This window comes from Pavona decussata, unplaced genomic scaffold (genome assembly GCF_977016875.1).
Source record: "Pavona decussata unplaced genomic scaffold, jaPavDecu1.1 SCAFFOLD_300, whole genome shotgun sequence".
Classification (NCBI taxonomy): Eukaryota; Metazoa; Cnidaria; class Anthozoa; order Scleractinia; family Agariciidae; genus Pavona; species Pavona decussata.
The window spans coordinates 2357501-2374299 of NW_028145697.1; the positions used below are offsets into that span (position 1 = coordinate 2357501).

A 16799-nucleotide genomic window follows, 5' to 3' on the forward strand; every position below is an offset into this window, starting at 1 on the left:
CATGTAAAAAGCAAAACATAAACAAAAACAAAGGTAATAACCTTCGCTCATTTTATTAAGTTTTTCCACTTAATGACCTGTGTTGAACCAGGCACCGTTTAGCCGCTTGTATCTAGGAGATTAAATCACTTTGAGATGACATGCGGTCCTGTCATGAAACGAGTGTAACTATCCTTCGCACTATGATGTGATAATATCACAGAATTTTGAGACATCAATAGATGTAGATCAACAGAAGAAAATGTCTCCATTTGGCATTTTTAACGTTCATTTATACGATAGCCCTAGTGTTGGAGACAGTGAGTGGCTCAATTGTCAGAAAAAAGTTTCAATAAGTTGTGACGATAAAGGTGTAAAAGGACAGTGCCGTTCAAAGTCCTGTTACCAGAACTTATCTAACTCCACACCAGAACAAGAGGCTGAGCCCAGATGGTATTTGTTGAGTCCTCGATTCCCCACACTCACACTTTTCGTGGCTAAAACCACATTTGTTATTACCTTTCCACATTTTCTTTCCACCTATTGTTTTTTTCTGCATAATTCTTTTGCAAATGTCGGGCCTTGTTTCAAGTTTGTTTGCCAATACGATACTAAGTTAACCTTAATTTTCGTTTATATTTGATTTTTTTTGGAAGACACTGAGAATCTACACGTACACTACGCGCGATAACTGACATAAGAGAACTGTGTAATGAGCATGCGTGAGTGGAATGACCGCTGTATCAAATGTTACAAAAGACTCATAAAACCTTCAACCTTGTTACGCGGTGCTTGCGGGAAGTTTCAAGATGGAAAAGAATACTTGTATTCGCTAGACAAAGGACTTTTATTAGCAATGCAATGAATGTTATCATTGTAAGAGATTGTAACTTCCACCTACAAAGCAACATCAAATGACAAAATTGTGAGTGTTTCATCGAATGAAATTCAACGAAATTATTAAAACCAAAAGTACCACAAAATTAAAGAAAGAAAAAAATGAAGTAGTTATCGTAATTGTGTTTCCCTCACCAAGGAGCCAGCCGTGAAATGAGTTCAAACAACAGGTTGTACTGTTTTAGTGGGTCAGGACAAAAACATTTGGCGAAAACATTTAACTCAATGACTTTTAAGATCAATTTTTAGTTCTCAAAGACACGAAATTTATTGCAGTGCTTATTTGATGTGCTTCGAAAGCGAATCTTTATGTAGTAAAAGTAAGGCACTTTTACTATTTTGTAACCCCGAAAGCCGCATGACTGAAGGAAAACTAGTTTCTTTAAAGTTTGACCTTACGTGTTAAATCTTACCTATAATGCAAATTGCCTTGAAAAAAAGTCATTGAGTTATAAATAGTTCTATGTTTGCTAATTCAGTTTGAAGTCCCACTTGTAAGCAATGTGGATGTTTACTGTTTGCTTGCATTGTGAGTGAGTTTCCTAAGAACGGTGGCAACTAGTACGAAGGTATTTTGCGCCGTTGATGACTATGCAAGAAAAGCAGGTCTTAGCAAGGGCTATTGGGATACAAACAGAAAATTAGGACTTACCACACATTTTTCTTAAATCTTTTAAATACATAAGTCAAACAATGTATGGGAATTTTTTTCGAAATAGAAGTTTTATTTTTTCTGAAAATGCATGGTTATCTCTGCCCCTCCTCCAGTAGCCCTTACTCAGATCCGCTTTTCCTGCATGGTCATAAACAGCACGAAAATTTTTCTGTGGTAGGAGGCAACGTCACTAAAGACAGAAGTGACATGAGATGTTGATTCCTTTTTAGTTTTGGTTGTTTCATCCAATTTCGAGCGAATCCTGTTGAACAATACCTTCAAGCCGTTGAACTACCAACGAAACAAAGGCAAGATATAGCACACAATTTGCATCGCTGATGTGACATCTGTTCATACAAGATATCGATGGCTCCAGACAACTTTTTAGTTCGTAAAACCGTTGCATACTTCGGTAGTTAAGATTCTGCGATGAAAAAAATCCTAATTGTTTTGTCTTTCTATTTTTTTTCTCAGTTCAGTACGTTGTGCACCTATATGGTTTCCTAAAAGTATGGCGCAAAAATCCGAAGTGTTCACTTTCATGCTGTCTGGCTTGCATTCTTCCTCTACTCAGATTACCCGGGGAAATTGATAATTTGGTTGAAACAAACGTCATCAATAAACGGCTTCCTTCTGGAGATATTGAAATGCCTACGATCTCCACTGCAGTCCAAGACAGTGGTGCTATTGATTTCACTCTTGACGAAGGTGAAAAAGAGGACAGTAATATAGATCAGAACGAAAGCTGCAGTGATGCTAAGACACACGGAAGTGCGACATGTAAGGTCATTGATGAAGAAGATCAACAGAGCAATGATAACCAAGTGAAGGTGAAGGATGACAACGGCTAAGAATCTTCTGCTATGCATGGAAGAGACATTTCATTCAACGGCAATACCGTACAAAACAAAGGAGCAGTTGGAGTCAGTTCGGAAGAAGGTGTGCAAGATGATGGTATCTTAGGAGACGGACAGCATGACAGTGATACCCACACTATACTGAGGAAGACGAAAAGGAAAAGACATCCAAAGACGGTGCAAGACAGCGATTCGCTTCATTCTCCTCCTCATGATGAAGAAAAAGGTGATGGTAGGTCAGGGGAGGTGCTGCAAGACAGTTTTACTGAAACAGGGAAAAAGAAGGACAATGTACAAACCAATGATACTTCAGTGCCAGACATTGGACAACTTGATGTCTTGCCTAAAGAACATGACCAAGACGATGGAGAGACGAGAAAGGTACAACATGACACCCGCCAGAATAACAAAAAGTGTCACCAGGAAACCCAAACAGAGTTAACGACGACTATGATTATGAGTGATGTGGTTGATGCACACCTGTAATCCACTGTGAGTAATTAAGACCTGATTTGTGATCTCAGTAACAATAAGTTCTAAAGTTAAAGTGTTTTACAGAATTTAAAATGTTCTACTTTACTGTTTGCTTCAATACACTCTTTGACCCTTTTTCAAACTGATTATAAGAAATATGACAGCCGGTTGTAAATCTTGGACTGACCCGGAATGTTACAGCAAAATACGCTAACATGTTTCTGAGCAGTATGCTCGCGCGCGCTCCTGTGTTGAGTTATGGGATACAAAGTCCAATGTTGTAATGACTTATGGGATATTTCCAGTCGCTACGATTGCTACGATCGCAGAAACCAATTCTCATATGGTCGTTTTGATCGCTATGATCGCTACGATCGCGCAACACCGATCGCTACGATCGTCGAAGGAGAAATTTTGCTATGTCAGCGATCGTGATCGCTGTGATCGCTACGATCATTAAGATCGCTATGATCGCCGAACAGAGCGATTCTCATATGATCGCTGGGATCGCTGGTCGCATTTTGCAGCGATTATAGCGATCGTAACGATCGTAGCGATTATATGAGAACCAAAATTTAACTTGGCGTCAAATTAAAATGCAACAATATCGGATTGTGTGACATTCAATAACTGACCATGACTTGCGTGATCTTAATATAATGCTAGTAGTATGATTGATCCTCTATTTAGTAACATATATCGCGTGATCATAACAGTACTTTATGGATTCGCTCGTAACATTTTGAGCATTCATTAAAATAGGAGTTGACTACAACACGCGTCTCTCTTCTAGGAACGTTACATAAAGTGAAAAATTAAGAGAGGTGAACTAAAATAGTTCGCTTTTTTAAAATTTCTATGCTTATATTTTTACAGTAAACAGGCCAATAGCCAACGAAGATTATAACAAAAGCCACAAGCAGGCTATATAACCCATATTATTAAAAGGGGATCATTGGAAAATGTAATTCCATAGTTTTTGCCTAATCGACCATAATGGTATTTGGACCATCGTTGTATCAAGCCAAAGAAATAGCAACCGTAAAATTGTTTTTAGGTTGTTCTTGAAAAGTGAAATCAGCAAGATCTAGTAATATTTGTTGTTTCTTTTTAAAATTATTCCTAATCCACTCACGCTTGTTGGATATGATATTATTGTAGCCAACTCGGCGCTACGCGCCTCGTTGGCTATCTATCATCTCATATCCCACACGCGCTCTTGGAATAATTGTTAAATAGAGCTGGACCTAGACGCCGCTAAAAGTTGCAGATCGGGATAACATTTGCACAAAAATAAGGTTCTTCTTTGCTCAGACACTCGTCTGTTTTGTCAAGAGCATTGTTAAGATTTCTTCGTTGAAGGAATCAGTGCTCTTCATTTTTTTAGGGGGAGGGGGGGAGAGGTTGATGTAGGAAGATCCTCTGGAATCTCCAAAATGATTATGATGTTAGCCATTAAGTTTCAAATTTAAGCATTGTCTTTAAGAAGTGGCATCTAATATATGACTTTATTTCTCTCCAGCTGACGGTATCTACAAAGGAAATGTCATACTACAGAACGAAAGAACGTTTTAGTCAGCAAAGTTTACTAATTTCGCTTACTACAGCGGGTACTTTGGAGAACATTTCGAAAGGTTTTTCAATCAACCGTTAACTGACTTAGGGCAAAAGCAGAAAGAATTCCTATAATAATTATATAGAGTACTTTGTTATAGTATTAATCAACTTGGAAAAGCGTGAACCACTCGTGCTCGCTAAATAAACATTTTGTCGACATTTTCCTTAATTTTGTTACGAAAGACCCCACGTCAGTCTCAATTGTAGTTGCGTCATCATCATGAAAAGTAGGAACCAGTAGTGCATAACTTCCATATAAAAAAATATGAAGTTATTGTGCTCCGTCACTGTATTTATGATTGATAGATCTAGAAAATGCTTCTTTAAATAAAGAAAAAACAAAAGCGACGAAAGTGACAAGCGCAATCGCTATCAGTACTTAACAGTGGGTATTCAAGTTCAAGAAGAACCTATGTCCAGTGAAGATAAGACATGTAGATTAATGTTTGGTAAGTAAGGAAAAGACAGTATTTTGTAGTTTTAGCTCCTGTAATAAAACTGTAGACATTTTCATAGTTTCAGTCAATCCCAGCAGGACCCATCCCCTCCGGGCATCGTTTCAATGCAAAGTTCACCAGAAAGAAACAATAAGTTCTTGATAAGTACGTCTGAAAAGGATATAAATGAGATGGTTGATCCACAGAACGAACGGTCACTGCCATGATACTGGCAATATGGCTTATTGAAGACTGACGAGCCCGTTTGTCATGACGGCGTGAGGCATTTGCCATTTTATTTTTAAAAATGCTTATTCCCGCAGGTCAGCCCCACTGTGGGGATGGGCGCTTTTGAATTGACTAATGCACACAATTGAAAAGGATGAATAAAAAAACTCTTTAATGTACCGACTTTAAACTCCTTGATGGACCAAGATGCTCTCCATTTTGCTGGGTTAAATGTAAGTCAAATTCATAGTCTCATGCAGACTATTGGAATGATTTATCACTGAGCTTATAAACTGCATGGTTGCACGCTGTATGGTTACCATTATTGATTTTCCACTAACGAACCATTCCAAATATAAAACCGGGCGTTCCTCTAGAAACTATAAAATAATTGGGTGTTAGGGCGGCAGAAAGGAAAGCTAAAGGCATGAGAGTTTATTTTATAATAAGTATGGATTTGTCCTCAACAATTTTTGTTCCTCCCACTGTTCAATGTACCCTGCTAGCAGTAGCCTGCGAACAGCAGACGGTACGACCGGAAATACGTCTGCTGTTCGCATGTACGAAGTCGTTCGCGTCTCTTGTAAATAAACAAGCCGACAACGCGAAATACAAGAGACGCGAACAGCTTCGTACATGCTAAAAGACTTACCAGAAAGAAACCTGCATGAATAACATAGGAAGTAGCTTTCGAGTACAGCAACTTCATTATATCTACGGATTTTTTTTATTATTTATTTATTTATTATTTATTTTTTTTTTGTCAACTTTCAAATTCAAATCTGCCGTCCCCACTTGATTGTAAATAGCTTCCTTCCAAAACCTCTTGTGAAGATCTGGGCCCAGTTGTTCAGAGCCCGAATAAGCTAATCGTGGTTTAACGCGAACTTCAATTCGAGTTTAATCTAATTAAACTCGGCTACGGCTCGTGGTTTTAAACCCGATAAAACACTCCCGCTCGTTTTTTAAACATTACATAAAGGTATTCCTATAGACATCAGCAGATTCCCCAAATCACACTAAACCAGCAAACTGTGGCTGTAAGGTAAAATGTTCCAAACAAAATATACGTGTACATTATCTTTGTACCACACCTGTTTACGCATGTGAAATTGTACAAGCGAGTATCTATGTATGCAGACAAATATTTGGGAAAATCACAGCTCCACTCTATTCCACACGCAGATCACGACTCTGCAAATCTTGAATTCGGTAACTCCCATTTCCTTGACCTGTCGATAACTTCTAACCGAAAAACAACGCTTTGTACACCTCACCACATCCAAGATATTGCAAATAGTTTACCGTACAAATTTCTCGTGTTCTCGTCGGATCTTCTCAAAAGGGCGTCTCAGAAACAGCTGGTATCAGTGAAGAGGTTGCAGGTGTGACAAATACGAATGTGAATTACTTTATTTCGTAACACATTTACAAATTACTGTTAAGCTTTCTCAGGATCAGGAATTATCTCCTCGACCCATTCTTTCAAGTAGACTAATTCTGCAGGTATAATTTCATGTCCTTGTCGGGCAAAGTTAACATTGAAATCAGTGTCAATTTCCAAGTCTGTAAAACATTCAGCAGTATGCGAGGCCCATCTAAGTCTGTTGGGATCAACATCTCCGTGCCACATCCATATTGGTGGAAACTGCTGATCTTTGTTAACCTCCAATTTTCTTCTAATTTTCTCAAACACAATTGATGCTGGCGACAAGTGGGATGAAAGAGCAAAAACACCAGCGAGGTCTGTTAGAAACCTGGTGAACAAAATTTCACAAAACAGTGTGTAAATTATTACTTTTTCTTTAGGTTATGCATGGCTTTATAGAAAAAGATCTGCTGCCCACCTACTGGGAGATAAATGGCTTCTGGCTTTGGATAAGATAAAGATTGAATGTTTTCTGTTTGGTTCTCCGGATTTGCAATTTCAGTTGAATGTTTGTTTATCCGAGCAAGTTCAGTCATTTATTTTCCATTCATCTCGTTTTTCTTAGTTTAGCTTTGTAGTTTTCTTTTTGAACTTGTACTCATGTTAGCCTTGTAAAATAGTCCGTCTCTGCTGTGTGTTAGTTGATCCGACGTAAGCTCTCTCGATGAGCACTTAGTTGCTCTTAGAGCAAAGGACGTGTTCAAATATTTTTTAAATAATAATAAAAAAATCATATCAAGAAGCTAGTGTCAATAGCAAACTGGAAGATCTAAGGCTTGTAGACGTATTTGCAGTCTACAGCAGTAGAAAATGGCAGATGTAAAATACATTTGGTAGCTTGTCTCTGTATGCTCTCTAACTTCAGGTTATTAATTCAATGGACAGTGGTGCTCAGACCTGGGTGATAACCAATGTGCAGATGTACTAGGCCCAGGTATAGAGTGCACCTCACTGAGGTACTTTGAATGTACCTTGAGCTCCTCCTAATGTATCCTAGCAACTTGTTTGCACATGCAGCCTCCTCAAATACTTGCTTGATCCAAGTTAGATCATTGGATACTGAGACATCCAGGTCACACTCTGACGCTGTAGACTGGATAGGGCGGCCATTCAATCTGTGCCTAGCGAAGGTGGGCTTATAAAGCTGAACTTGTGATTACCATATTTATTCGGCTCTAAGCCTAGACCCCGAAGTTTTCACTACTAAACTAAGCTTAGTCATGACGAAAAAAGATTTGGTTATGAGCCAAGACCGATTTCTTAACACAAGGTTTGTAAAAGACATCACGTTTTTCACACAGAAACCTGTGTAATGAATAGTAACAACTTCAAGTGTCACATAAGCGGACACGAAAGATTAAGTGGCGCATCGTGATCGGTAATCAGAATGTTGATTTTCTGTTTTGGCAGACGTGCCAAGATCTCGGCAAACTGAGCCAGCCCAGCCCATGTAATCGGTCTTTTGGTTTTTAAAAAGCAGAGCATATATTTCAGTACGATAATAAATATTCAGTGTTTTATCTTTTACTAAGCTTAATAACAAGTAACACTGCCATGTTATTATCAGCTCTTTTAGATAACTACAGTAGAAATTGTAAATGGGGATCCCTCAAGGAAAGTTGAGAAAACTTGCTGGGATCTCCAGCCAACAACATCACTGCCATGTAATAATGAGAAATGTAATACACCTTATAACATCGCTTCTGAAAAATTCATGAATTGGAAACTTTAGGCACTATGCAAAGGACTTAACAGAAAATAACTGAGGAATGTAGCTGTGCTAGAAAGCATCTAGTTGCGTTTTGACATTTCCATACATTTGTCTGTATAGCGAACCAGCCGTGAACTGCTACTAAAAATAGTTTGCGGGAAAAAAGTACAGGGAAATGTATGGAAAGTTCAAAACACGACTGGACACTTTTTTTGCACAGCTACATCCCTCCAATTTTTTTTCTTAAAATCCTTTTCCTAGTGCCAAAAGTTTCCAATTCATGAATTTTTCAGAAGCGATGTTTTATGAAAGTTATTTGTCATCGGATTTCCATACAAACACTGTTATTTCAAGACGTGTTTGCCTACTCGCCAAAATGGCGTCGAAAAACCGTGATAAGGCCGATAGTAAAAACAAGCTAACTTTGAGTGTCAGATGTGCCAAGATCTCTGCAAACTGAGCCAGCCCAGCTCATACAATCAGTCTCTTGGTTTTTGAAAAGCAGAGCGTACATGTATATTACAGTACGATAATTCAATGTTTTATCTTTTACTAAGCTTAAGGTTGCCTGATACCTTCAGGTGTCTCGCGTTTAAGCGATGTAGCGCATCCAGTTTAAACTGTAGATACCTAAACCCCTATATCAAATTAAAGCTTATAGAGCTGACTATCAAACCATACCAAGAATTTTGAAATAAAATAAATTGTCGAATTTTTCACGACCTCTAATTGCGATCATCCGAATCACCTTTTTAAAGCTATAAGTCAAAGTGAGTTTTGTTTGTTGCTAATTTAATTTGCTCCTCAGTTTCCGCACCCAAAGCACTAAAAAAACTTGTCTGTGTTTTGCCATATTCAATTGCAGTGAAAAGTTACAGAGCATTTTCGAAATAAGATGAAAAAAATGTGGAGTAATCGTACAAAAATCGCTCTTGGAGAAAAAATATTTCGAAAGAAAAAATTCGCAGACACATTTTTGTTGTTTATATGTTAAACTAGCTACTGTCCAAATTTGAAGGCAAACGAACAAATTCCTTTTAAGTTTTAGCTCTGTGAACTGGCTCCTCCAAGTGAAAAAAATTTATTCGAGAAAACAGCGCTAAAAATTCGGAAATTCATTTTATTTCAAAATTCTTGGTTTAGTTGGATAGCCAGCGTTATAAGCTTTAATTTGATATAACGGTTCAGGTATCTACAGTTTAAACCGGACACACTACATCGCTTGGACGCAAACTCCTCTGAAGACACCTCTGAAGGTACCGGATAACCTTAATAACAAGTAACACTGCCATGTTATTATCAGCTCTTTTAGATACCTACCGTAGAAATTGTAAACGGGGATCCCCAACCTTTTTTTTTCACTATGAAATTATATATTTTAGTTGATTCATTATAACTGTATGTATAACACAGTAGTTTCTAATATTTTAACGTAGTAGGTTCTGATGTTATCTAGTTTACTGTAGAATATCTGCACAGCTTCGATATAAATAAGTGTTAAGAATAGTTGAGAAAACTTGCTGGGATCTCCGGCCAACAACATCAATGCTATGTAATAATGAGAAATGTAATAAGCAGTGGAGCAAATGAAGCTAAATAATAAGCAATCTTTATACCTGTACCCAACGTGCATTGCCACGATTCCTCCCATGTCATATCCACCAATGATAATCTTGTCATGGCTAATGCCGCGAGATTTCTCCATATTTACCAGCTGCCTGATCAGACTGCACGTGTAATTGATGGAATCCACTCTTTCCGTTGTTATGGGGCTATATGAGATCCGTTCGTACCACATGCCAGTCTGTGTTCCGCCAAGTGGAACACGGTAACGGATGCCCGGAGCTTGCGGATAAATCACTCGAACGTGGTTAAACTCAAATTCTTTGTGCATCAGGGACTTGAGATAATTCCTCATGCTTTTTGCAGTGTGGTTTTCACCATGAAGGAAGATTAAAGTGCCAACTTGGTGAAGATTTTCTCGCGCAATCAAACACTTTAGTTTCGGAAGCGCCATCGTTGATTTTGTGCCAGGCATTCAATGCTCTGGCGTGGTTACATAGCAGTAATCTGGGTTCAAAATGGCGGCGAGTTGCGTGAAAGTTGTGAGAAGATTGGGATGTTTTGCTACTAAGCCGTTATATGCTGGATCAGCTGAGACAAGCGTCAGAAGGACAGGTTATTATCCAAATCCCTTACTTACTTGTGTAGAATTCAAAAGATTTCCACATTGTGCAAGATAAGCCGAATTGTAAATCTGAATATAAACCCCCAAGAACTAAGAGCAAATAATAGTAGGAAAACTAAGATTCCCTCTTAATTTTTGCAGGATGGAAGCCAGTTAGGAAGGATTTCCACACAGCCCCATACATTCATTATACATGCACCACTGTCATACTTACACTCTTCCTAAAACGGCGAGCGTGAATAGAGTTTGAGTTGGAAAAATATGTATGAGACTGTGCGGACCGGGCCGACCCCTAGGTATTAGTCTTTTCCGAAAACAAACCAACAAATGCCCCATGGCGGAGACAAACGATCTGTTCAAATGCCACGCGTTACAGCTAAAAACACGAGTTTACTTATTTGTCTCTTGGCTTAACTTCATTCTAATCAAAACTAATGCAGGCCAAAACAGGTCTCAAATAAGAGTTTTCTCTGTATTGCTCCTGGGTTAGTTTGTTGTGTAGATCTATCATCTCATTTCTTCCCCTGTAGACAAAGTTAATCGCAAATTCATTGTCTTTGCTGATGAACTTATCATTGAAAGGAAGTGGCAGTGCCGATGAGGTGAAAATCACAAGACCGTCAAATGCCCCTGAGAAGACTATTGCTTGGCCCCATGATGGGCATTGGGGGAAAATGTCCTACCAATGCCCAGTCACTGGGATGGACAATCAGGAAAAATGCCCCACTTATGTCTTGGGAGGGGGGATGGGCTCTGCTGGAATAGACTGATGCATAGCCATCTGGCTCCACTGTCCTCCATTGTTTATCTACTTTATGTATTTGGTTATTTATTTATTTTTCATTTCTTTCTTTACTTTTTTGTTCATCAAGGATCAGAAAAATCATAGATATAGCTTTGACAATACTCATCTCATTGGATGTAAAACTGACAGTTTTTTTCACCTCGCACCATACCTTTTGTGCTCCTCATTTTGCCCCTCATGAATTTTTAAAAGAAAAACTGACAACTGTTTTTCAGTCTTGTCACGCAAGGGAAAACAATTATTTTTTTAAATAAAATTATCAATACAAAAAAAAAATGGATCATGAAGAGTCAGATATTGGATAGGCAAAGTAAACCATGGGTCTAAGACCTCAAACACTGGAAAGTGATTGGCCATTTGGTTAGCGTACACACTCTCTGACAAAGGGGCTAGTATATGGAACAAAATAAGGACTTTAAGACAGGAAATAACACAAAGATGTCAACCACGTTCTGATGCATTTAGATTGGATCCATGATTTTCCAATGCCTACAAAAAGAATTAACTCTTACCAGGGATCTGATCCAGTATAATGTAAACAATTATTTGAAATTTTTATCTGCATTTTGCCTCTTTGCCTTATTTTTCATTAGTAGGCACATGATAAACCCGGGAAATGATTGTTATTTCTGGTCTTTCTCTCTTTTCTATCTTCATCAAAGTCATTTAGTTTTCTTCTCCTGTTTATGAATTAATTAATTAATTTTATTAATTCGTTTCTTTATTCACATTTCAATAATTATTGGCCTGCCTACACTAGTAATGTTGCTATTTTCAGATCAGTCCCATTGTCGTTATTTTACATATCAGAATAAAGTGTTATTGTTGTTGTTGTTTTCAGTTTTTTCTAGGTTTCAATTTTGTTGTGAATGTCTTATAGTATTATTGTGAATAGCTATAAAGTAAGCATAGGTTTTTTATTTTCAATTGATTAAATTTGTATTTTTGCTTTTTAGAGGGCCGCAAGTTTGTCAGTAATTTTAATAACTTTTAAGTGTTACTGTCGAAAATAAAGTCTTGCCTTACTTTACCAATCAAATGAGAAAGCCACCTTTAAAACAAAAGCCTTACAGTTATTTATTTGTTTCTCCATAGGATGCATGCTTGCAGATGTTGTAAGTAGGAGAAATTCCAGTTTAGTGCAACCACAAACAGACAAGTCAAGAATGTTCAGTGCTGTGTGTGTGCAGCGCTTGCCAGTAATAACAAAGGCAAAATCAGATTTAGAAATTTCTTATGAACAACTTCAAGATCAGCTGGAGTTGGAACACAGTGCTTTGTCAGAAGATGAAGTTCAGTGGGAAAAAATTTTGCAAAGGAAAAAAAAGATGAAACAAGATGATGATGATGACGAGAGCATGGCAATAGGAGCAATTGAATCAGAGAAAAAGGTGAGTTTTCCGTCAGACAAAGAACTTAGCCAATGCAGAGAAAGGATCATATTTATTGTGAATTAATTCAATCTAAAATAAAAATAAATGACCATTGGAACTCGGCCTTACAAACGCTGAAATTGAACACATGGATTAAGGAAAACATACAAAAGAAAACTTACTCCTGACTAGTAACTTTTAGTTACAGGGAGTAACTAGAAGGGGGAGCAGGCATGGCACAGTCGTGAGAGCACTCGCCTCCCCTCCACTGTGACGCAGGTTCAGTTCCCAGATTTGGCATCATATGTGGGTTGAGTTTGTCGTTGGTTCTCGTCCTTTCTCCAAGAGGTTTTTCTCTGGGTACTCCAGTTTTCCCCTCTCCTCAAAAACCAGCATTTCTAAATTCCAATTCGATCTGGAGAGTGTCCCCAATTAGTGCTCTGCACTAAATACATATTAAGTGATTCATTTATAAAGTGATTCATTCATTCATTCATCCATTCATTCGTTCGTTCGTTCGTTCGTTCGTTCGTTCGTTCGTTCGTTCGTTCGTTCATTCATTCATTCATCCATCCATCCATCCATCCATCCATCCACCCAATAAGTGTCAGTGACTAATTGATAAATCTGGGCCCAGTTGTTCAAAGCCTGATTAAGCTAATCCTGGGTTAACATGAACTTTGAAATTTGAGTTTCATTACTGATTAATGAAGACTCTTAAAAACAAGATTTTTGTTCCTCAGTTTTGTCTCAGACTTTTCTTTACTGTAAGCTTAAAATTACCTTTTCAAACCATTTTTAATGAGTGTAGCCTGCATAACAGGCGCTTATTGAGCTGAGCAGGAAGAGAGAGACATTTAGTGCGCGAAGCGCGACTCGCGAGCACGGAGCGCAAGACGAGGGGAAGAGAAAAATATCTTAATTGGCTTTCAAACAACTGGGCCCTGATGAAGTAAAGGTCAAAAGCCCTCAAGATGCACTGGCCTCCAGTCCTAACTTCAGGGGGATTAATTTCCTTTGTTTGAAATGGGTTGTTAATTACACTCCAATTGTAGCAGTGTTCATTTGGAAGCCATTTTTTCAGTAAAGCACTGGCGGCAGGGAAGTACAACCATTGGCTAAACCCTAGCCCTCATTAAGGCTTAGCCCTTGGCCTGTGAGCAAGCTCTAGAGGAAGAGGAGAACTTGCTCTCAGGTGCATAAGAATGACCATTTTGGGGGTGGGTTCCCCCAGTTGCACCTGACCTCTACTCCCAATGTGGCCCGAGTTTGATTCCCGGTCTCGGCATCATGTGGGTTAAGTTTGTTATTGGTTCTCATCCTTGTTCCGAGAGGTTTTTCTCCGGGTATTCCAGTTTTCCCCTCTCCTCAAAAACCAACATTCCAAATTCCAATTCAATCTGGAGAGTGTCTCCAGTTAATAAATCAATTGATGCTTAGATAAAGTGATTCAATTATTTTATCCATTATTTGCTTCTTGTGTTGTTTTGTAATGTTAGAAAATAATTTCTCAGAAGATTTCATTACAAATATTTTGACTTGATTAACCAGAGGTTATTATCTCCTAAGGTTCGTGTTTAGAAGCTGAACTTATTAAAATCATTGCATTTTATATTGCCATCAGACAAACTGGTTTAAAATCTGTCAAGCACAGCCGCAAAATTATTGTTTCCTCTCAACTGGAATTTATTCAACTAAACTTCGTTTATGTAGGGGTCTGCTAAAATACCTAATGGTAGTCAAAATGGAACAACCGAGCTGTATGCTCATAGTTTTCATGTGACTGAATTGCACAGTAAGTCTCTCCAGGTAGAAGAAAATAAAGTAAAATTATGTACTACTTAATACACGTTTTCATTTTCTCAGGAATTTGAGGAAGAACAAGAAGAAGAATGCAAGAAGTTTGTACCAGGACATAGATTCACAGAGGCAGATGAAGTGAAAGACTTGAAATCATTACAACGTAAACTTGAAGAAACTCTTGTTCTGTTGGTGAAGAAGCAAAACGATTCAACAACATGGGAGGCACCTCAAGCAGAAGTCACAGGCACAAGTGAAACACTTCAACAGGTTTGTTTAACGTTTAGGCATTATTAAACATTTTAAGCAAAAGAATACAGTCATTCTTAAAATATGTTTGTGGAATAAGGCAATCCAGTGTGCTGTGTATTGCTTTAAAGTGTGAACTCCTGTAAGCATTCATTCTTTTTATACGCAAGTTTTGCGTTAATTATGGCAAATTTGGAGCTCAACAACATCTGCAGGAATTGTTCAAAAGTCTTGATTATTCTATGTGGATTTTTTGAACTTTGTAGGTTGCATCAAGGAGTTTAAGTCAAACTTGTGGCACGGATTTAAACATTCAGTTTCTTAGTAATGCACCCATTGCTGTGATGAAGAATTACCAGAATAAAGCAAGCAAGGCAAGTGCCACCCTTTATGCTCAGTTGGGATTCAAAAGTATCGGGAAATAAATGAAAGCATTAATGTTAACCTCTTCTATCCTTTCTGGTGGTAAGGGGGTGGACTTTCCATCGGAAGGTGCGGTGTCTGTCCCTGGATCGTGTTTTCCATGTTGTCTTTCTTTACTCGGGAATAAATAATTATTGGTGAACCCTTAAACCTGGCTTACACGGACGACGCAAGCACAAGCATTAGCACAAGAGAATGGAAATCGTTCCATTCTCTTGTGCTTGTGCTTATGCTTGCGTCGTTGTGTCGTACGTGTAAACCGGGAGGACGCAAGCATAAGCACAAGGCGCTTATGCTTGCGTCGCAAGCACGTAGGTTTACACGTAGGTTTCTAGTGCTTATGCTTATGCTTGCGTCGTGCGTGTAAACCAGGATTTAGGGCGGTTTTCAAGGTAATTTCTTGTTTGTTTTGCTTTTTCTTTACTACGCTTTGCGATTAGTTAGCAAAACTGGCGCCATTTTCTCAACCAATGAGATGCAAAATCAAAACTACTCATGATTTGTCCGCATGCATTTTCCCGCGCTTTTCGCCGGTTACAATTCTGATTGGGTCATTGCGTTATTACGACTGTTATGGTTTGTCAGCCTGAAGACTCTGGGTACGAGATTGGGTTCTGGCTGGTTTGGAGCGGCAAAAGTATTCACATCTGGCTAATTGGTACTAGGACAAAGCACTCGGATTTCCTTTTTCCGAGTATGCCTGTGTCACTCACTGAATAATACATCATTCTCATTTATTCACCGGGCCGGGTTGTTCGAAAGCCGATTAACGCTAATTTACGATTAAAAGTTAACCGAGGTTTTCATCTCGCTTATTAAAAATGATTTTAAAAGTTCATTTTAAGCTAATGGTAAAGAAAAGCCTAAGGTAAAACTTAGGGACGAAAATCTTTTGTACGAATCCTTATGGATTAGTAAATATACTCGAATCAAAGTTCACGTTAACCCAGGATTAGCTTGATCGGGCGTTGAACAACTGGGCCCAGGCTTAAAATATATCATCACATTTATTCCATCGCGAATATGCCACACATTGACATTCAAATCCTAGCAGTATACAGGATGTTTGTCCCATAAACCTATTTTAATGGCCTTAACTCCCACGAGTCTCCTGTAGCTTAGTAGTAAAGCATCCGAACTGGCCGGGTTGTTTGAGAGCCGATTAACTCTAATCCACGATTAAAAGTTAACGGAGGTTTTCATCTCGCTCATTAAAAATGAATTTAAAGGCTCATTTTAGGCTAATGAGAAAGAAAAGTCTACAGCAAAACCAAGAGACGGACCAATCAAAGTTCACGTTAACCCAGGATTAGATAAATCGGACATTGAACAACTGGGCCCGGAAGGTCTTAGGTCCGACTCCTGATAAATAGCACTTGGATTTCCTTTTTCCGAGTATGCCTGTGCCACTCACTGAATAATACATCAATCTCATTATATTACTGATTTCGTTTAAACTGACATTTTTTATATCTTTTGCATCTTTAGGTGTTTTTCTACAAAGTGAACTACATTACAGGGTGCGTGAGACTGAGTGAAGAGTACTTCGATCATGTTTGGGTTACAAAGGACGAAATGAAAGACTTCGTGGACTCGCGATACTATAACACTCTTAAAAGATTTCTTTCTTGAACAGTACATGTGCGATGACGCAAATAAAACAAACTAAACTTCAAA

At 38.4% G+C, this 16799-nt stretch overlaps 3 protein-coding genes across 6 annotated transcripts in view; 2 read left to right on the forward strand and 1 right to left on the reverse strand.

Moving 5' to 3' along the window:
* The window catches only part of LOC146454593 (beta-1 adrenergic receptor-like), a 22681-nt gene extending 17496 nt beyond the window's left edge, over positions 1 to 5185 (forward strand). For all 4 annotated transcript variants that reach the window (XM_085095140.1, XM_085095142.1, XM_085095141.1 and 1 more), the window contains 2 exons: positions 2006 to 2884; positions 4385 to 5185. In XM_085095140.1, coding sequence (XP_084951266.1) covers positions 2395 to 2874 — 480 coding nt within the window. In that variant the 5' untranslated portion in view covers positions 2006 to 2394 and the 3' untranslated portion in view covers positions 2875 to 2884; positions 4385 to 5185. The remainder of the gene's footprint in view (positions 1 to 2005; positions 2885 to 4384) is intronic.
* A 740-nt stretch (positions 5186 to 5925) lies between these two features.
* LOC146454594 (lysophospholipase-like protein 1) lies at positions 5926 to 10306 on the reverse strand. The gene is made up of 2 exons (XM_085095145.1): positions 9901 to 10306; positions 5926 to 6901 (listed from the first exon to the last, which is right to left on the reverse strand). Exons 1-2 carry the CDS (start codon positions 10299 to 10301, stop codon positions 6586 to 6588), a joined length of 717 nt encoding a protein of 238 aa, XP_084951271.1. The 5' UTR covers positions 10302 to 10306; the 3' UTR covers positions 5926 to 6585.
* Positions 10307 to 10354: 48 nt separating this feature from the next.
* LOC146454595 (large ribosomal subunit protein mL46-like) lies at positions 10355 to 16799 on the forward strand. The gene is made up of 5 exons (XM_085095090.1): positions 10355 to 10462; positions 12373 to 12668; positions 14517 to 14720; positions 14966 to 15073; positions 16611 to 16799. Exons 1-5 carry the CDS (start codon positions 10366 to 10368, stop codon positions 16752 to 16754), a joined length of 849 nt encoding a protein of 282 aa, XP_084951216.1. The 5' UTR covers positions 10355 to 10365; the 3' UTR covers positions 16755 to 16799.